Source organism: Siniperca chuatsi, linkage group LG5, assembly GCF_020085105.1.
Source record: "Siniperca chuatsi isolate FFG_IHB_CAS linkage group LG5, ASM2008510v1, whole genome shotgun sequence".
In the NCBI taxonomy this organism is placed as follows: Eukaryota; Metazoa; Chordata; class Actinopteri; order Centrarchiformes; family Sinipercidae; genus Siniperca; species Siniperca chuatsi.
The window spans coordinates 103,919-120,478 of record NC_058046.1 but is presented as its reverse complement, the minus strand read 5'-3'; the positions used below and the strand labels follow the sequence as shown (position 1 = coordinate 120,478).

Genomic DNA, 16,560 nt, shown 5'->3' with positions numbered 1-16,560 from the left:
TTTTCACAATTGAGAATGACTTCCGGATGGGAGCCGAAACGTCTTGATTCTGAAAACAGTGTCCAGATGACTACGATTGAAACCTTTTCTACGATAGAACACTCCTGGACGAATGAGGGACTACACCGTCTTATATGTATGTGTGTGTGTCTGTGTTCTGGTCTGGCTTCCCGGTCTCCGGTTTCCTCCTGATCACCAGCACACTGGACTCCAATCATCACCAATCTACTCCGCTTATCTACCGGGCTGTTCCACACTACCGACGCCAGATCATCTCCGTACATGCACTCTCGCTCTGCCGGTGATCGCAGCTTCAGTCTGTCCTTGGGTCTCCCGGATCTCTGCGGTCACCCCAGTTGCCACGCCATCCTCACCGTCCGGCCAAATTCACCCCCGGAGCCTGCCTTCTTCCAGGACCAAATTCCAGGCTTCACGTGTCCACCGCTCGGTTGGCTCAGCCCTTCCCACTATGCTCGCCAGTCCAGAGCCAGCCCACCTTGTTCCCGTCCAGAGTCCAGTTGAGTCCTCGGGGCGGCCATAAACCACGGTGGATTCCTCACATGCCTACTACTATCTGCACAATAAAACTGTTCCAACCTACCCCCATTCTGGTTTGTGTGTTCTGCATTTGGGTTCAGAAAACAGCCTCTGTGACAGAACGATCTGGCCATCATGAACCCAGCAGACACCAACCCAGAAGTGGTCCCTTTTCATCAGGCAATAACCAGCCAGGGGATTCTTCTGGGCCAGCATGAGCAGTTAATTCGGGCTCTCGCCGACAGGAATCAAGACATGGTCACCCAGATTACTCAACTAACGCAGCAGGTTTCCAAACTCACCGCCCAACTCTCCATGACTGCCTTGCCCGCGTCGGCATCACTTCCTATGCCAGCGGATTTCCGGGTGACGCCACCACCATAAACACCACCACATCTCCGGGAATCCCACGCCCCCGATCCAGTCCCCTTCTCCGGTGATGTCACGAAATGTCCTGCTGCAATGCTCCTTGGTTATCTGCCAGCATCCAGTCACTTTCGCTTTAGACCAGGCCAAGGTGAACTATATAGTTGGACTATTGAGGGATAAAGCATTAGCCTGGGTGGAGGCCACCCATGCCCGACAACCCCTCTCGTCTCTGTCTCTTGCCGAATTTCTGGAGAGGATGACAAAAGTGTTCGACCATCCAGACAACGGTGGGAATGCGGGTAAGCGGTTGCTGCGGATTCATCAGGGGGTCCGCAGTGTGGCGGATTATGCAGTGGAGTTTCAAACCCTGGCTGCGGACTCAGGCTGGAATGAGGAGGCATTAATCAGCGCATTCATAGCCGGCTTGAGCGACACCCTGAAGGATGAGCCGCCCGGGCTAGACGCATTGGTGTCACTGTGTATTCGGCTGGACAATCGCCTGCGGGAGCGGCGTCAGGAGCGCACCAACCGTCCTCACCCTTCTTGCTACATGGCTACCATCACATGCCCCAGAACCAGTTCGCCCAGCCTGACCGCAGCTTCAGAGCTGCCGCCGCCGCCCCCGACTAACCCGGAGGGAGAGCCGATGCAACTAGGTCGGGCCCATCTGACGCCAGCTGAGTGCCGCCGCAGATTCGCTGTAGGGGAATGTTTGTACTGTGGCGACAAGGGCCACTTCCTAGCCAAGTGTCCTTGGAGGCCAAAAGACTAGGCTCACCCGTCGCAATGGGGGTTCTCGTGAGCTGCGACAACCCCGTAACCCAGGTCTGCCCAGACTACAGATTTCAGCCACCCTCTACTACCAGAACGAGTCTCTTCCCCTGCTGGCGCTAATAGACTCCGGAGCAGAGGGGAACTTTCTGGATACCGAGCTGGCCCGCCAGGCCAGCCTCCTCATGGAAGCGCTGGACGTTCCACGCAATGCGGAGGCGCTGGATGGCAGGATTCTAACTCGAGTCACCCATAGTACGGTTATGGTGTCCCTGCTGCTTTCCAGAAACCACAGAGAAGAAATCAAATTTCAACTCATCTCATCCCCTCACACACCACTGCTCCTGGGCTTCCCCTGGCTCCATCGCGGCCACAAACCACGCCGGATTCCTCGCATGCCTACTACTATCTGCACAATAAAACTGTTCCAACCTACCCCCATTCTGTTTCGTGTGTTCAGCATTTGGGTTCAGAAAACAGCCTCTGTGACGATTTAGTCAAATCTACATTGTTCATAGAATATTTATATTGTTGTGCGGTATATTATCATCATATTGCTATTATTACTTGTATGGAGGAATCAGAAATATTTACACTAATTGTAAACAAAAACAGTGTTACTTTACTAATGGAAAGGTATAAATGTGTTGAACATCTGACCTCACTCATGATCACAGAATAAAGAACACACCACAACTTAAATCAGTTCATTCGAATGGAATAGCTGTGATCAGAGGATCCGCTCGAGGAGGCAAAATTAAGCTCAACTTTGGGTGAATCGGACCACACCCATCTTTGAACTCGGCCTTCATTTTGATCTCATCTACACACCTGTGAAGTTTAGTGACTGCATCCTGCACGGTTGTGACGCTATCATTTTCTGTCAAAATCTGTCTACAGACTGACATATAAACACCTGACAAAGTACTCAAAACAGCCTCGGTGGTAGTTCCCGCTACAGAAGGTGTCTCCAGGACCACATTTTGCCAAGATGACACACACACACACACACACACACACACTAACATGACAGCAGACATGATCCAATACAGTTTACTGAGGGGGTGTGTGTTTGTGTGTGTGTCCCACTAACATACATGTGCAGTGTGTGATGGATTAACACTGATAATACTGATAATCTGATCAGTGTGTGTGTTAGAGGTTTAACCTCTTACTTTAGCCGCAGCTGCCAACTGTCACACTGCAGATTCAACACTGTCTACAACAAGACAACAAGATTTAACTAACTAACACTAACTGACTGTAACTTTTACAGTCACAGAAAGGTTTAAAATTGACTTCAGGATTCCTGTCAGAAGCTCGTTATTCAGGACGACCTGCTTCTGCTAGAAATGCTGTTCATATAAAATGAATCTGCAACAACAAATAGGTTTAGAAGGAAACGTAATGCCGCCTGGATCAAGTTTTCTATCAATATAATGAGGATATGTTGTTAATTAACATTTTTGTCAGCTCACAATCTGTTGATACTGAACATATCAGTAAAATGTTCACTGACAATGTATTCCATTAGTTTTCCATCTGATCTTAGAAAACCATATCAGCTGGTTGTGATTACAGCATTATGAAACTAGACTGTTTAGATTCTCAGATCTTCTGGTCTAATACAGAAAAGGTCTGTTTATTAATATTTAACTGAAACTTTCACTAACATTTAAGTGTTTTATATCTTCCATCTTTGGGCTATAAATGTGTTTTGACCAGCTTCACATGTCCAGTACTGCCTGCTCATGTTTATTTCAGCCTTTTTCACCCAAATAGTTTTTACAGGAAACCTCATTTCTATGTAAATCTGTTTTTTCAGTCCAGTTATGTTCTTGTACCATGTTTGGATGGTTGGGTGGTTCTTGAATATGTGACATGCTCAAGCTAAAACAAGGTGTTTAGTTGCTCTTTAAACGTTTCATGTATTTTGTCAGTTTGAGTCTGTTTCTGAGTTTCATTCTTATTTTTTGTCTCCTGGGAATACGTATTGATCAATTATTAACATTTAATTTTTGCTTCATTACATCTGTTACATTTATCAATAATTCAGACATGACTTCAGTTTCCCAAAGGAACAATTAGACAGACAGCAGGACTCTGACGGTCTTTGTGTGTGTGTGTGTGTTCAACCTGTGGGTCAGGACCCTCCAGGAGGTCAAATCTGAAGGGTCATGAGATGATTGAGAGGAGAGGCTTTAATATTTTTATGTGCTAATATTGAACATAAGACAATATTATTTTCTGAACATTATGCTTCAGACAGTGGAGGTCGTATTGTACATCATCAGATATTCTTTCTGACATCTGCTCCTACAGAGAGTGCTGCATTTTGGGTTGACTGTAGCCTTGATGTTGCTACGCTAACGAGTTTCTGTCTGTTAGAGTCAGTCAGCACTGAAAGTGTTTAGTTATTCAAGTTTAACCTGAAGGAGTTTCTGTTTTAAAGGGAATAAATCTCCGAATGTCTTTACAGCAGAAAGAGACTAATCATCAGTTGTCTGTCTGCTGTCGCTGAACGTCATCAGCTCAATGTGACTTCGAACAGGACAACAGACCTGGAAACCAACTCATCCTGAACTACATTGAAACAACAGACTCATCCACTTTTCTTTAAATAATAACATGGACATTATCTTTTCTTTTTTTGTATTTGTATTTAGCATTTAACTGTTTCTTTTTTTCAAAATCAGCTGTTGGAAAAAGGAGCGTGGGCTCACATTTGGTTCATTACAGTACTTTGACCAGCGCAGGATTCATTCAAATTATTGAAATAAAATGTTCAGAGAGAAAAACTGGTGACATTTTCAACCTGAGACGACCAATCAGAGATCATTTTAATATCTATAAATAACATATAAAGGCTGAGAAACAACACAGAGATACATGTTTCACTGTGACTGACCAGTGTGCAGAACCTCTCAGGTGGATTTCCACAGGTGATGCCGGGGGGGTCGACTCTGATCTGCATCACCTCCTTCATGTTGGCAGGTGGAGGCTGACAGGCGTAAAACTCCCATCCTGGCCCCGCCTCCGAACCACGCAGAGACCGACACACGTCAAACTGACCGCCGGTCTGACACCTGCCCAAGGCCGGCAGGAGGAGCAGGAGGAGCAGGAGGGGGAGGAGACGGGGTAGGAGGTGAGACATGGTGGACTGACAGTCAGACAGACAGGAAGTTCCTCAGCAGGTCACATCTCAAAGTCACCTCCCACATTTTTAAATCCACAGGTTCAGTTCGGTTTTCAGTCAGTCCCGAAGATGCTCCGCCCACCGACAGTCTGCAACAAAGAAACAAAAACAACAGTGAGACATACAATGTGCATATCTGAGACCTGGTCGGACCTGGTCCAGATAGACCTGAGGATCGTTAGACCTGGTCGGACCTGGTCCAGATAGACCTGAGGATCGTTAGACAGGATTGGCTGAATGATTAAAAGTAAATCTGCCATCAGTGAACTTTTTAAACCTAATTTTAAATCTTCGGCAGGACATTAAGTCGTTCACAGTCAAAGTGACTTCAGGAGTCTGAAGTCATCAGATTTCTGACTCCAGTCCAAACCAGCGAAACCAGTGAAGCCCTTCAGCACACACATCATGATAATAAACTCCAAAGTTCATTCTGTGACAGTTGAAAACTCACCACATGGTCCATTTAGTATCTGTTCTGGAGCTTTTGATTGTATCACATGCTCTTCCTCAGCAGATGGAGTCCAGTCGTTATTGAATTAAATATTTTTTTAGCGCTTTAAGGTCTTCTGTCCATGTTGGTTTTACACATCCATAATTCAATGACAACTGAGCAACTGTGCTGCTGATGAAGACCATGTGATATGATCAAAAGTTCACATGAAGTGAGATAAATATATTATAACATAAAGTATTCTACCAGACTCTAACACATATAATCAGGTGTAAAAGCGTCCTGTGTAAACAAGTAGAAGATGTTCAGCTTCCTGCAGCCTCCAGAGAAATAATGTCAGATATGAATACAACATGTCCTCCCTCCCTGCCTGTCTGCCTGCCTGCCTGCCTGCCTGCCTGCCTGCCTGCCTGCCTGTCTGCCTCTCTGCCTGTCTGCCTGCCTGCCTGCCTGCCTGCCTGCCTGTCTGCCTCTCTGCCTGTCTGCCTCCCTGCCTGCCTGCCTGTCTGCCTGTCTGCCTGTCTGTCTGCCTGCCTGCCTGCCTGTCTGCCTGTCTGCCTGTCTGCCTGTCTGTCTGCCTGCCTGCCTGCCTGCCTGCCTGCCTGCCTGCCTGCCTGCCTGCCTGCCTGTCTGTCTGTCTGCCTGCCTGTCTGCCTGCCTGCCTGCCTGCCTGCCTGCCTGCCTGTCTGCCTGCCTGTCTGTCTGTCTGCCTGCCTGTCTGCCTGTCTGTCTGTCTGTCTGTCTGTCTGTCTGCCTGCCTGTCTGTCTGCCTGCCTGCCTGCCTGTCTGCCTGTCTGCCTGCCTGTCTGCCTGCCTGCCTGCCTGCCTGCCTGCCTGCCTGCCTGTCTGCCTGCCTGTCTGTCTGTCTGCCTGCCTGCCTGCCTGCCTGCCTGCCTGTCTGTCTGTCTGTCTGCCTGCCTGCCTGCCTGTCTGCCTGTCTGCCTGCCTGCCTGTCTGTCTGCCTGCCTGTCTGTCTGCCTGCCTGCCTGCCTGCCTGCCTGCCTGCCTGCCTGCCTGTCTGCCTGTCTGCCTGCCTGCCTGCCTGTCTGCCTGTCTGCCTGTCTGCCTGCCTGCCTGTCTGCCTGTCTGCCTGCCTGTCTGCCTGCCTGCCTGTCTGCCTGTCTGCCTGCCTGCCTGCCTGCCTGCCTGTCTGCCTGCCTGTCTGTCTGTCTGCCTGCCTGTCTGCCTGCCTGCCTGCCTGCCTGCCTGCCTGCCTGTCTGCCTGCCTGCCTCTGTCTGTCTGTCTGCCTGCCTGCCTGCCTGTCTGCCTGTCTGCCTGTCTGTCTGTCTGTCTGTCTGCCTGCCTGTCTGCCTGTCTGCCTGTCTGTCTGTCTGTCTGCCTGCCTGTCTGTCTGCCTGCCTGCCTGCCTGTCTGCCTGTCTGTCTGTCTGTCTGCCTGCCTGTCTGTCTGCCTGCCTGCCTGCCTGCCTTCCTGCCTGCCTGTCTGCCTGCCTGCCTGCCTGCCTGTCTGCCTGTCTGCCTGTCTGTCTGTCTGTCTGCCTGCCTGTCTGTCTGCCTGCCTGCCTGCCTTCCTGCCTGCCTGTCTGTCTGCCTGCCTACCTGCCTGCCTACCTGTCTGCCTGTCTGCCTGTCTGCCTGTCTGCCTGCCTGTCTGTCTGTCAGCTGTTTGTTTGTATGTTTGTGTCTGAATGAGAAAGATGATTGAACTGAGACTCAGAGACTCGGACGCTTCTTCTTCTTCTTCTTCTTTATTAAAACGTTTCTCTGCTGCAGATTCGTCAGTTTGATCGTCTCAGACTGAAAACAGCTGTTTCAGGATCTAATGAAACACAGAGGTTCTTCCAGCGTAACTCCACTATGACAGATGTTTCACTAACCATCAAAAAATATGTAAAACTGTCATTTTTTCACATTTTCTATATTGTACACTCAGTGGCCACTTTATTAGGAACACCTGTACAATCTAATGCTGCCTTAACATCTGTCTTTACTGCCTTTATCATGTAAACTGAGTTCTGTTTATTACTGAGCTCGCAGTTAAAGCTGCTGTTGTTTCTAATGTTTACATGAGGTGGTCACAATATTAGGAACCGCTCTGAATATAATGCAGTCCAGAACAACACCGCCACTAACTGTGAGCTCAATGTTCAAACAGAGAACTGAATTAATAAAAAGGGAACATTAAAGGAAACATAACAGGTGGGTCAGACTGTACCGGTGGATCCTGTACAGGGGGGTCAGACTGTACCGGTGGATCCTGTGCAGGGGGGTCAGACTGTACCGGTGGATCCTGTACAGGGGGCTCAGACTGTACCGGTGGATCCTGTGCAGGGGGGTCAGACTGTACCGGTGGATCCTGTGCAGGTGGGTCAGACTGTACCGGTGGATCCTGTGCAGGTGGGTTAGACTGTACAGGGGGCTCAGACTGTACCGGTGGATCCTGTACAGGTGGGTCAGACTGTACCGGTGGATCCTGTGCAGGGGGGTCAGACTGTACCGGTGGATCCTGTGCAGGTGGGTTAGACTGTACAGGGGGCTCAGACTGTACCGGTGAATCCTGTACAGGGGTGTCAGACTGTACCGGTGGATCCTGTGCAGGTGGGTTAGACTGTACAGGGGGCTCAGACTGTACCGGTGGATCCTGTGCAGGTGGGTCAGACTGTACAGGGGACTCAGACTGTACCGGTGGATCCTGTACAGGTGGGTCAGACTGTACCGGTGGATCCTGTACAGAGGGGTCAGACTGTACAGGGGGGTCAGACTGTACCGGTGGATCCTGTACAGGTGGGTCAGACTGTACCGTTGGATCCTGTGCAGGTGGGTTAGACTGTACAGGGGGCTCAGACTGTACCGGTGGATCCTGTACAGGGGGGTCAGACTGTACCGTTGGATCCTGTGCAGGTGGGTTAGACTGTACAGGGGGCTCAGACTGTACCGGTGGATCCTGTACAGGTGGGTCAGACTGTACCGGTGGATCCTGTGCAGGGGGGTCAGACTGTACCGGTGGATCCTGTGCAGGTGGGTTAGACTGTACAGGGGGCTCAGACTGTACCGGTGAATCCTGTACAGGGGTGTCAGACTGTACCGGTGGATCCTGTGCAGGTGGGTTAGACTGTACAGGGGGCTCAGACTGTACCGGTGGATCCTGTGCAGGTGGGTCAGACTGTACAGGGGACTCAGACTGTACCGGTGGATCCTGTACAGGTGGGTCAGACTGTACCGGTGGATCCTGTACAGAGGGGTCAGACTGTACAGGGGGGTCAGACTGTACCGGTGGATCCTGTACAGGTGGGTCAGACTGTACAGGTGGATCCTGTGCAGGGGGGTCAGACTGTACAGGGGGCTCAGACTGTACCGGTGGATCCTGTGCAGGTGGGTCAGACTGTACAGGGGACTCAGACTGTACCGGTGGATCCTGTACAGGTGGGTCAGACTGTACCGGTGGATCCTGTACAGAGGGGTCAGACTGTACCGGTGGATCCTGTACAGGTGGGTCAGACTGTACCGGTGGATCCTGTACAGAGGGGTCAGACTGTACAGGGGACTCAGACTGTACCGGTGGATCCTGTACAGGTGGGTCAGACTGTACCGGTGGATCCTGTACAGAGGGGTCAGACTGTACAGGGGGGTCAGACTGTCCCGGTGGATCCTGTGCAGGTGGGTCAGACTGTACAGGGGACTCAGACTGTACCGGTGGATCCTGTACAGAGGGGTCAGACTGTACCGGTGGATCCTGTGCAGGTGGGTCAGACTGTACAGAGGGGTCAGACTGTACAGGGGTGTCAGACTGTCCCGGTGGATCCTGTGCAGGTGGGTCAGACTGTACAGAGGGGTCAGACTGTACAGGGGGGTCAGACTGTACCGGTGGATCCTGTACAGGTGGGTCAGACTGTACAGAGGGGTCAGACTGTACAGGGGGGTCAGACTGTACCGGTGGATCCTGTACAGAGGGGTCAGACTGTACAGGGGACTCAGACTGTACCGGTGGATCCTGTACAGGTGGGTCAGACTGTACCGGTGGATCCTGTACAGAGGGGTCAGACTGTACAGGGGGGTCAGACTGTACCGGTGGATCCTGTACAGGTGGGTCAGACTGTACAGGTGGATCCTGTGCAGGGGGGTCAGACTGTACAGGGGGCTCAGACTGTACCGGTGGATCCTGTGCAGGTGGGTCAGACTGTACAGGGGACTCAGACTGTACCGGTGGATCCTGTACAGGTGGGTCAGACTGTACCGGTGGATCCTGTACAGAGGGGTCAGACTGTACCGGTGGATCCTGTACAGGTGGGTCAGACTGTACCGGTGGATCCTGTACAGAGGGGTCAGACTGTACAGGGGACTCAGACTGTACCGGTGGATCCTGTACAGGTGGGTCAGACTGTACCGGTGGATCCTGTACAGAGGGGTCAGACTGTACAGGGGGGTCAGACTGTCCCGGTGGATCCTGTGCAGGTGGGTCAGACTGTACAGGGGACTCAGACTGTACCGGTGGATCCTGTACAGGTGGGTCAGACTGTACCGGTGGATCCTGTACAGAGGGGTCAGACTGTACAGGGGACTCAGACTGTACCGGTGGATCCTGTACAGAGGGGTCAGACTGTACCGGTGGATCCTGTGCAGGTGGGTCAGACTGTACAGAGGGGTCAGACTGTACAGGGGTGTCAGACTGTCCCGGTGGATCCTGTGCAGGTGGGTCAGACTGTACAGAGGGGTCAGACTGTACCGGTGGATCCTGTACAGAGGGGTCAGACTGTACAGGGGACTCAGACTGTACCGGTGGATCCTGTACAGGTGGGTCAGACTGTACCGGTGGATCCTGTACAGAGGGGTCAGACTGTACCGGTGGATCCTGTGCAGGTGGGTCAGACTGTACAGAGGGGTCAGACTGTACAGGGGTGTCAGACTGTCCCGGTGGATCCTGTGCAGGTGGGTCAGACTGTACAGAGGGGTCAGACTGTACAGGGGTGTCAGACTGTACCGGTGGATCCTGTACAGGTGGGTCAGACTGTACAGAGGGGTCAGACTGTACAGGGGTGTCAGACTGTCCCGGTGGATCCTGTGCAGGTGGGTCAGACTGTACAGAGGGGTCAGACTGTACAGGGGGGTCAGACTGTACCGGTGGATCCTGTACAGGTGGGTCAGACTGTACAGAGGGGTCAGACTGTACAGGGGGGTCAGACTATACCGGAGGATCCTGTACAGGGGGGTCCAGATCCTTTCCTACAAAATCAGATCCTTTATTTTAATGTTGCTATCTTAAAACTTACCTGTCTCTCTGACTCCACCTGTCTTTCTCTCAGTCTGACTCTGCAGTGTTTCTGGTCTCCCTCTCCACCTGTCTGTCTATCAGTGTGTTACTCACCTGTCTGTCTGTAGTTTGTGTCTTCAGGTCGAATCTTGATAATCTCATTAAACAGACGACAAAACGTTGAACGTCTTCATCATTTCTTCTTCTTCTTGTCTTCTTCTCTTTTCTCCTCTTTTTCTTCTTCTATTTCTCTTCTCTGTTTTCTTCTTTTTTATCTTTTCTAATCTCCTCCTGTCTCCGGCTCTTTCTTCCTCCCCCTCTTCTTTCTCCTCCTGTAGATAAACCTCTCAGAGCTCAACAGACTCTCTCTCCACTGTAACTCCACCTCTCTCTCTCTCTCTCTCTCTCTCTCTCTCTCTCCACTGTAACTCCACCTCTCTCTCTCTCTCTCTCTCTCTCTCCACTGTAACTCCACTCTCTCTCTCTCTCTCTCTCTCCACTGTAACTCCTCTCTCTCTCTCTCTCTCTCTCTCTCCACTGTAACTCCACCTCTCTCTCTCTCTCTCTCTCCACTGTAACTCCACCTCTCTCTCTCTCTCTCTCTCTCTCTCTCCACTGTAACTCCACCTCTCTCTCTCTCTCTCTCTCTCTCTCCACTGTAACTCCACCTCTCTCTCTCTCTCAGATTTACAGAAGTTGAATATTGTCAGAAATTCAACAATACAATACATATAGAACATGTTACATTCATTACACCACAGTCTGTTCCAACAGGAATAAAAGAAAATACTAATAAAAAGTAAAATTCAATTAAATTTAAAAATGTATTAAATATGTTTTCAGTCTGCTCTACTGTGGTTTAAATGTTCTTTCTATTTCCAATATAAATAAATATACTGTATATTTCACATGTATTTTATCTACAAATGTGTCCATTCAGCTGTGGAATAAATACCATTATATTACAACAAAAAGTGGGCTTCCTCTTCTTCTTCTGTTGCTGGAGACAGGCAGGCAGGAAACAGGAAACAGGAAACAGGCAGGAAACAGGAAACAGGCAGGCAGGAATCAGGAAACAGGCAGGAAACAGGAAACAGGCAGGCAGGAATCAGGAAACAGGCAGGCGGGAATCAGGAAACAGGAGACAGGCAGGCAGGAAGCCTGGAGCTTGTTGGTGAGTGGTTGCTGACGTGCTGCGGTCAGCGTATTGTGTCATTTCTGGTCACCGATGTTTGTGTTTTACTAGTAGCGTATTTCTGCTGCTCATCACAGTTAATTTTGTTCGATTGTTCATTATAGTGATTAACTATCTGCTATAAACTTACACTAGTTCTGCTCAAGCACTCATAGCTCTCTCCTTCTTTTAACGACTTTCTCGCTAATCTCACAGTTTACATGCTATTCATTTTTGCTAGCCACCGTTCTTTAGCTTAGCATTATGTAGTTCATTTGTAGCATTGGAGGCGAGGCTTAGTGAATTGGAAACGAGATTCCGCACCATGGGAACTTAATCATTAGCTGCTGTAGTTAGCCAGCCCTCAGTAGCTGGAGCTGACCGACCAGAGGTAGCTCCTGTTAACCATCAGGGAGGCTAGGTGGCGAAGGAAGCATAGCCTTAAGCACAAGCCCACGGTTCACCACCAACCTGTTCATGTTTCTAACAACTTCTCCCCACTCAGCGACACACCCGCTGAGAAACCAACTCTGATTATTGGCAGCTCCATTTTGAGAAGCGTGAAGTTAGCGACACCAGCGACCATAGTCAAATGTATTCCTGGGTCCAGAGCGGGCGACGCTGAATCCTATTTAGAACTGCTGGCTAAGGATAAACGTAAATACAGTAAGATTGTTATTCACGTCGGCGGTAACGACTCCGATTACACCAATCAGAGGTCACTAAAGCAAAGCAATGACATGTTTAGCCGCATGGCTGTCGAGGTGGTGTCCAGCAAACGATGTGGGCTTTGTAGATAAGTGCCGGACTTTCTGGGGAAGACCTGGTTAGGAGAGACGGCATTCATCCCACTTTGGATAGAGCAGTGCTCATATCCAGAAATCTGACTGATTTTATTTGTGGACCTAAACCATGACAACTCAGAGTTCAGACCAGGAGGCAGAATTGCAGTCCTACACGCTTCTCTGCACAAATAGCACAACAAAATAGGAGAATTAAATGTGGACTCTTAAACATCAGATCTCTGTCATCTAAAGCTGTACTAGTGAACGATTTAATATCAGAGTATCATGTTGTCTTACTGAAACCTGGCTGGGTCATGAAGAATATGTTGCCTAAATGAATCTACTCCGCCCAGTCATATTAATACTCACGTTCCTCGAGGCACCGGCCGAGGAGGTGGAGCTGCAGCATCTTCGACTCAAGCCTATTAATCAACCCTAAACCTAAACTAAATTATTACTCATTCGAAAGCCTTGTTCTTAGTCTTTCTCACCCGACCTGGAAAACACGACAGCAGATTGTATTTGTTATAGTGTACCTGAGTTTTTATCTGAATTCTCAGAGTTTTTATCCAGTTTAGTCCTTAAAACAGATAAAGTAATTATTGTAGGTGATTTCAATATTCATGTGGACGTTGATAATGAGCCTTAGTACTGCGTTTATCTCATTATTTGATTCAGTTGGCTTCTGTCAGAGTGTACATGAAGCCCCTCACTGTTTTAATCACACATTCGACCTTGTTCTGGTAGATGGCATTGAAATTGAACATTTAATAGTCTTTCCACAGAATCCTTCTTAATCGGGCCATTACTTAATAACTTTGAACTCCTATTACTGGACTACACGCCATTAGGTAAAAACTCCTACGCTAGATGTCTATCTGATATTGCTGTGGCTAGATTCAAGGAAGCAATCCCATCTGCATTTAATTCAATGTTATGTCTCAATATAACAGAAGACTCCTATGCTAATTGCAGCCCCTCCCAAATTGACCATCTTGTTGATAGTGCTGCAGGCTCACTGCGAACGACACTCGACTCTATTGCCCCTCTAAAAAAGAAGATAATAAAACAAAGAAGGTTAGCTCCATGGTATAACCCCCAAACCCGCAAATTAAAGCAAACATCACGAAAACTTGAAAGGAAATGGCGTTCCAACAACCTGGAAGAATCTCGTTTAATCTGGCAAGATAGTCTTAAAACATATAGGAAGGCCCTCCGTAATGCCAGAGCAGCTTACTACTCATCATTAATAGAGGGAAATAAGAACAACCCCAGGTTTCTTTTCAGCACTGTAGCCAGGCTGACAGAGTCATAGCTCTATTGAACCATGTATTCCTATAGCCGTCAGTAGTAACGACTTCATGAGCTTCTTTAATAATAAAATTTTAACTATTAGAGAAAAAATTCATCAAGTCCTCAACTGGTACCGACTTATCTTCAAACACAGGAACCTTGGAAACAGCTGTAGAGCCTGATGTTGTGGCTGTTTTGCTCCTGTCAACCTTCTTCTGCTGACTTAGATGATTAATTAATCTAAGCCATCAGCCTGTCTCATAGACCCCATCCCAACTAGGCTGCTTAAAGACGTTTTACCCTTAGTTAGGACTTCTTTACTGGATATGATCAATCTATCTTTATTAATAGGCTATGTACCACAATCTTTTAAAGTAGCTGTAATTAAACTGCTTCTTAAAAAGCCCACTCTTGATCCTGGGGTTTTAGCCAACTATAGACCTATATCTAACCTTCCCTTTCTCTCTAAGATCCTTGAGAAAGCAGTCGCCAATCAGTTGTGTGACTTTCTAAATAACAATAGTTTATTTGAGGATTTTCAGTCAGGATTTAGAGTGCATCATAGCACAGAGACAGCACTGGTGAAAATTACAAATGACCTTTTAATTGCATCAGACAACAGACTTATCTCTGTACTTGTCTTGTTAGATCTTAGCGCTGCGTTCGACACCATTGACCATCACATCCTATTACAGAGACTGGAACATGTAATTGGCATTAAAGGAACCGCACTAAGCTGGTTTATATCCTATCTATCAGATCGATCTCAGTTTGTACATGTTAAGGGTAAGTCCTCCGTGCACGCCAAAGTTAGTCATGGAGTCCCACAAGGTTCTGTGCTTGGACCGATTCTATTCACCTTATATATGCTTCCTCTAGGCAATATTATTAGGAAACACTACATAAACTTTCATTGCTATGCAGATGATACCCAATTATATCTATCGATCAAGCCAGATGAAACAACCAGTTAACTAAACTTCAAGCATGCCTTAAGGACATAAAAACCTGGATGACCTGCAACTTTCTGATGTTAAACTCTGAAGTTATTGTATTTGGCCCCAAACACCTCCGAGACAAATTATCTAAAGATATAGTTGCTTTAGATGGCATTGCCCTGGCCTCCAGCAGCACCGTAAGGAACCTCGGAGTTATCATTGATCAGGATTTATCCTTTAACTCCCACATGAAACAAACTTCAAGGACTGACTTCTTTCACCTACGCAATATTGCAAAAATCAGGCGCATCCTGTCTCAAAATGATGCCGAAAAACTAGTCCATGCATTTGTTACTTCTAGGCTGGACTGCTGCAATTCCTTATTATCCGGCTGCCTGAATAAGTCCCTTAAGACTCTCCAGTTGATCCAGAATGCTGCGGCACGTGTACTGACAAAAACTAGGAAAAGAGATATTTTTCCAATATTAGTTTCTCTCCCTGTAAAATCCAGAATAGAATTTAAAATCCTTCTCCTCACCTACAAAGCTCTTAGTGGTCTGGCACCATCATATCTTAAAGATCTCATAATACCTTATTACCCGACTAGAACACTGCGCTCCCAGGATGCAGGGTTACTTGTGGTTCCTAGAGTCTCCAAATGTAGACCGGGAGCCAGAGCCTTCAGTTATCAAGCTCCTCTCCTGTGGAACCAGGTCCCAGTTTGGGTTCGGGAGGCAGACACCATCTCCACATTTAAGAGTAAGCTTAAGACTTTCCTCTTTGATAAAGCTTATAGTTAGAGCTGGCTCAGGTGAGTCCTGAACCATCCCTTAGTTATGCTGCTGTAGGCCTAGACTGCCGGGAGACTTCCCATGATGCACCTCTTTCCTCTCTCCTCCTCTCCCTCTCCATCTGTATGCTCTCTCCCGTAGTTCTGTGCTTTCTCGTCTCTCTCCTCTCTCCTTCTGTCGCTTTCAGCAGGTATTTCTGCCTCCAGAGCTGCAGAGTCTGGATCTGTGGTTGTGGGCCACCTGCTGCCCCCGTGTTCCTGCAGAGTCTGGATCTGTGGTTGTGGGCCACCTGCTGCCCCCGTGTTCCTGCAGAGTCTGGATCTGTGGTTGTGGGCCACCTGCTGCCCCCGTGTTCCTGCTCGACAACTGCTATTACAGTTGTTGTTATTGGCTCTGTTACTAATACTGACATTATTATTCCTATAGCTGTCATTCCTATTATCACTAATTTATTAATATTAACACTACAATTACTATTGTACTATTTAAAATTTTAAATTCTACATGGTCTTTGCATTGTGCCTCCCTTTAGGAGTGATGAGAGAAACGGGGAGAACCAGGAAAGAGGAAACAATAATATCCAGGCTACGTTTTGGTCACACAGGATTACACAGCACATTATGTAAAAATAGGAAAACATAACACAAGAACATACAGGAAGGGCATTCTGTGATCAAGAAGAAACTGTAGAACCTGTTATGATTTACTGTCCAAAATATGATACTGAGAGAAGAGAAGTGACACTGAACCTTAAAGAAATAAAGATGATGGTTGATTTACGTGATCTTTTACAAAGCAGTTCTAGAGAGAAGTGTTATCTGTTGTTGTTTCATTATCTTAGGAGAACACACTTGATAGAGAGAATATAACTATGCTGTGATTTGTGGTTGATTGTTCTCATTTTCTTTTCTTTTCTTTAATAATTAGTGAATGTATAGTTAGTCCCGATCCACACTCCATTCCAGTTGGTGGCGGTAATGCACCATAACGTTGATTGCCAACCGCCATAAAACTTTACAAAGAAGAAGAAGAAGAAGAAGAAGAAG

General features: G+C 47.9%; 1 protein-coding gene across 6 annotated transcripts in view; it reads right to left on the bottom strand.

The window, feature by feature from the left end:
* Nucleotides 1-10,896, bottom strand: part of ntng2a (netrin g2a) — a 36,797-nt gene extending 25,901 nt beyond the window's left edge. Inside the window, exons 1-2 of one of the 6 annotated variants that reach the window (XM_044195833.1) lie at nucleotides 10,648-10,896; nucleotides 4,586-4,962 (exon numbers count right to left, since the gene is read on the bottom strand). In XM_044195833.1, coding sequence (XP_044051768.1) covers nucleotides 4,586-4,831 — 246 coding nt within the window. In that variant the 5' untranslated portion in view covers nucleotides 4,832-4,962; nucleotides 10,648-10,896. The remainder of the gene's footprint in view (nucleotides 1-4,585; nucleotides 4,963-10,647) is intronic. The other 5 variants (XM_044195834.1, XM_044195835.1, XM_044195836.1 and 2 more) reach the window with 5 other exon arrangements.
* Nucleotides 10,897-16,560: the final 5,664 nt, after the last annotated feature.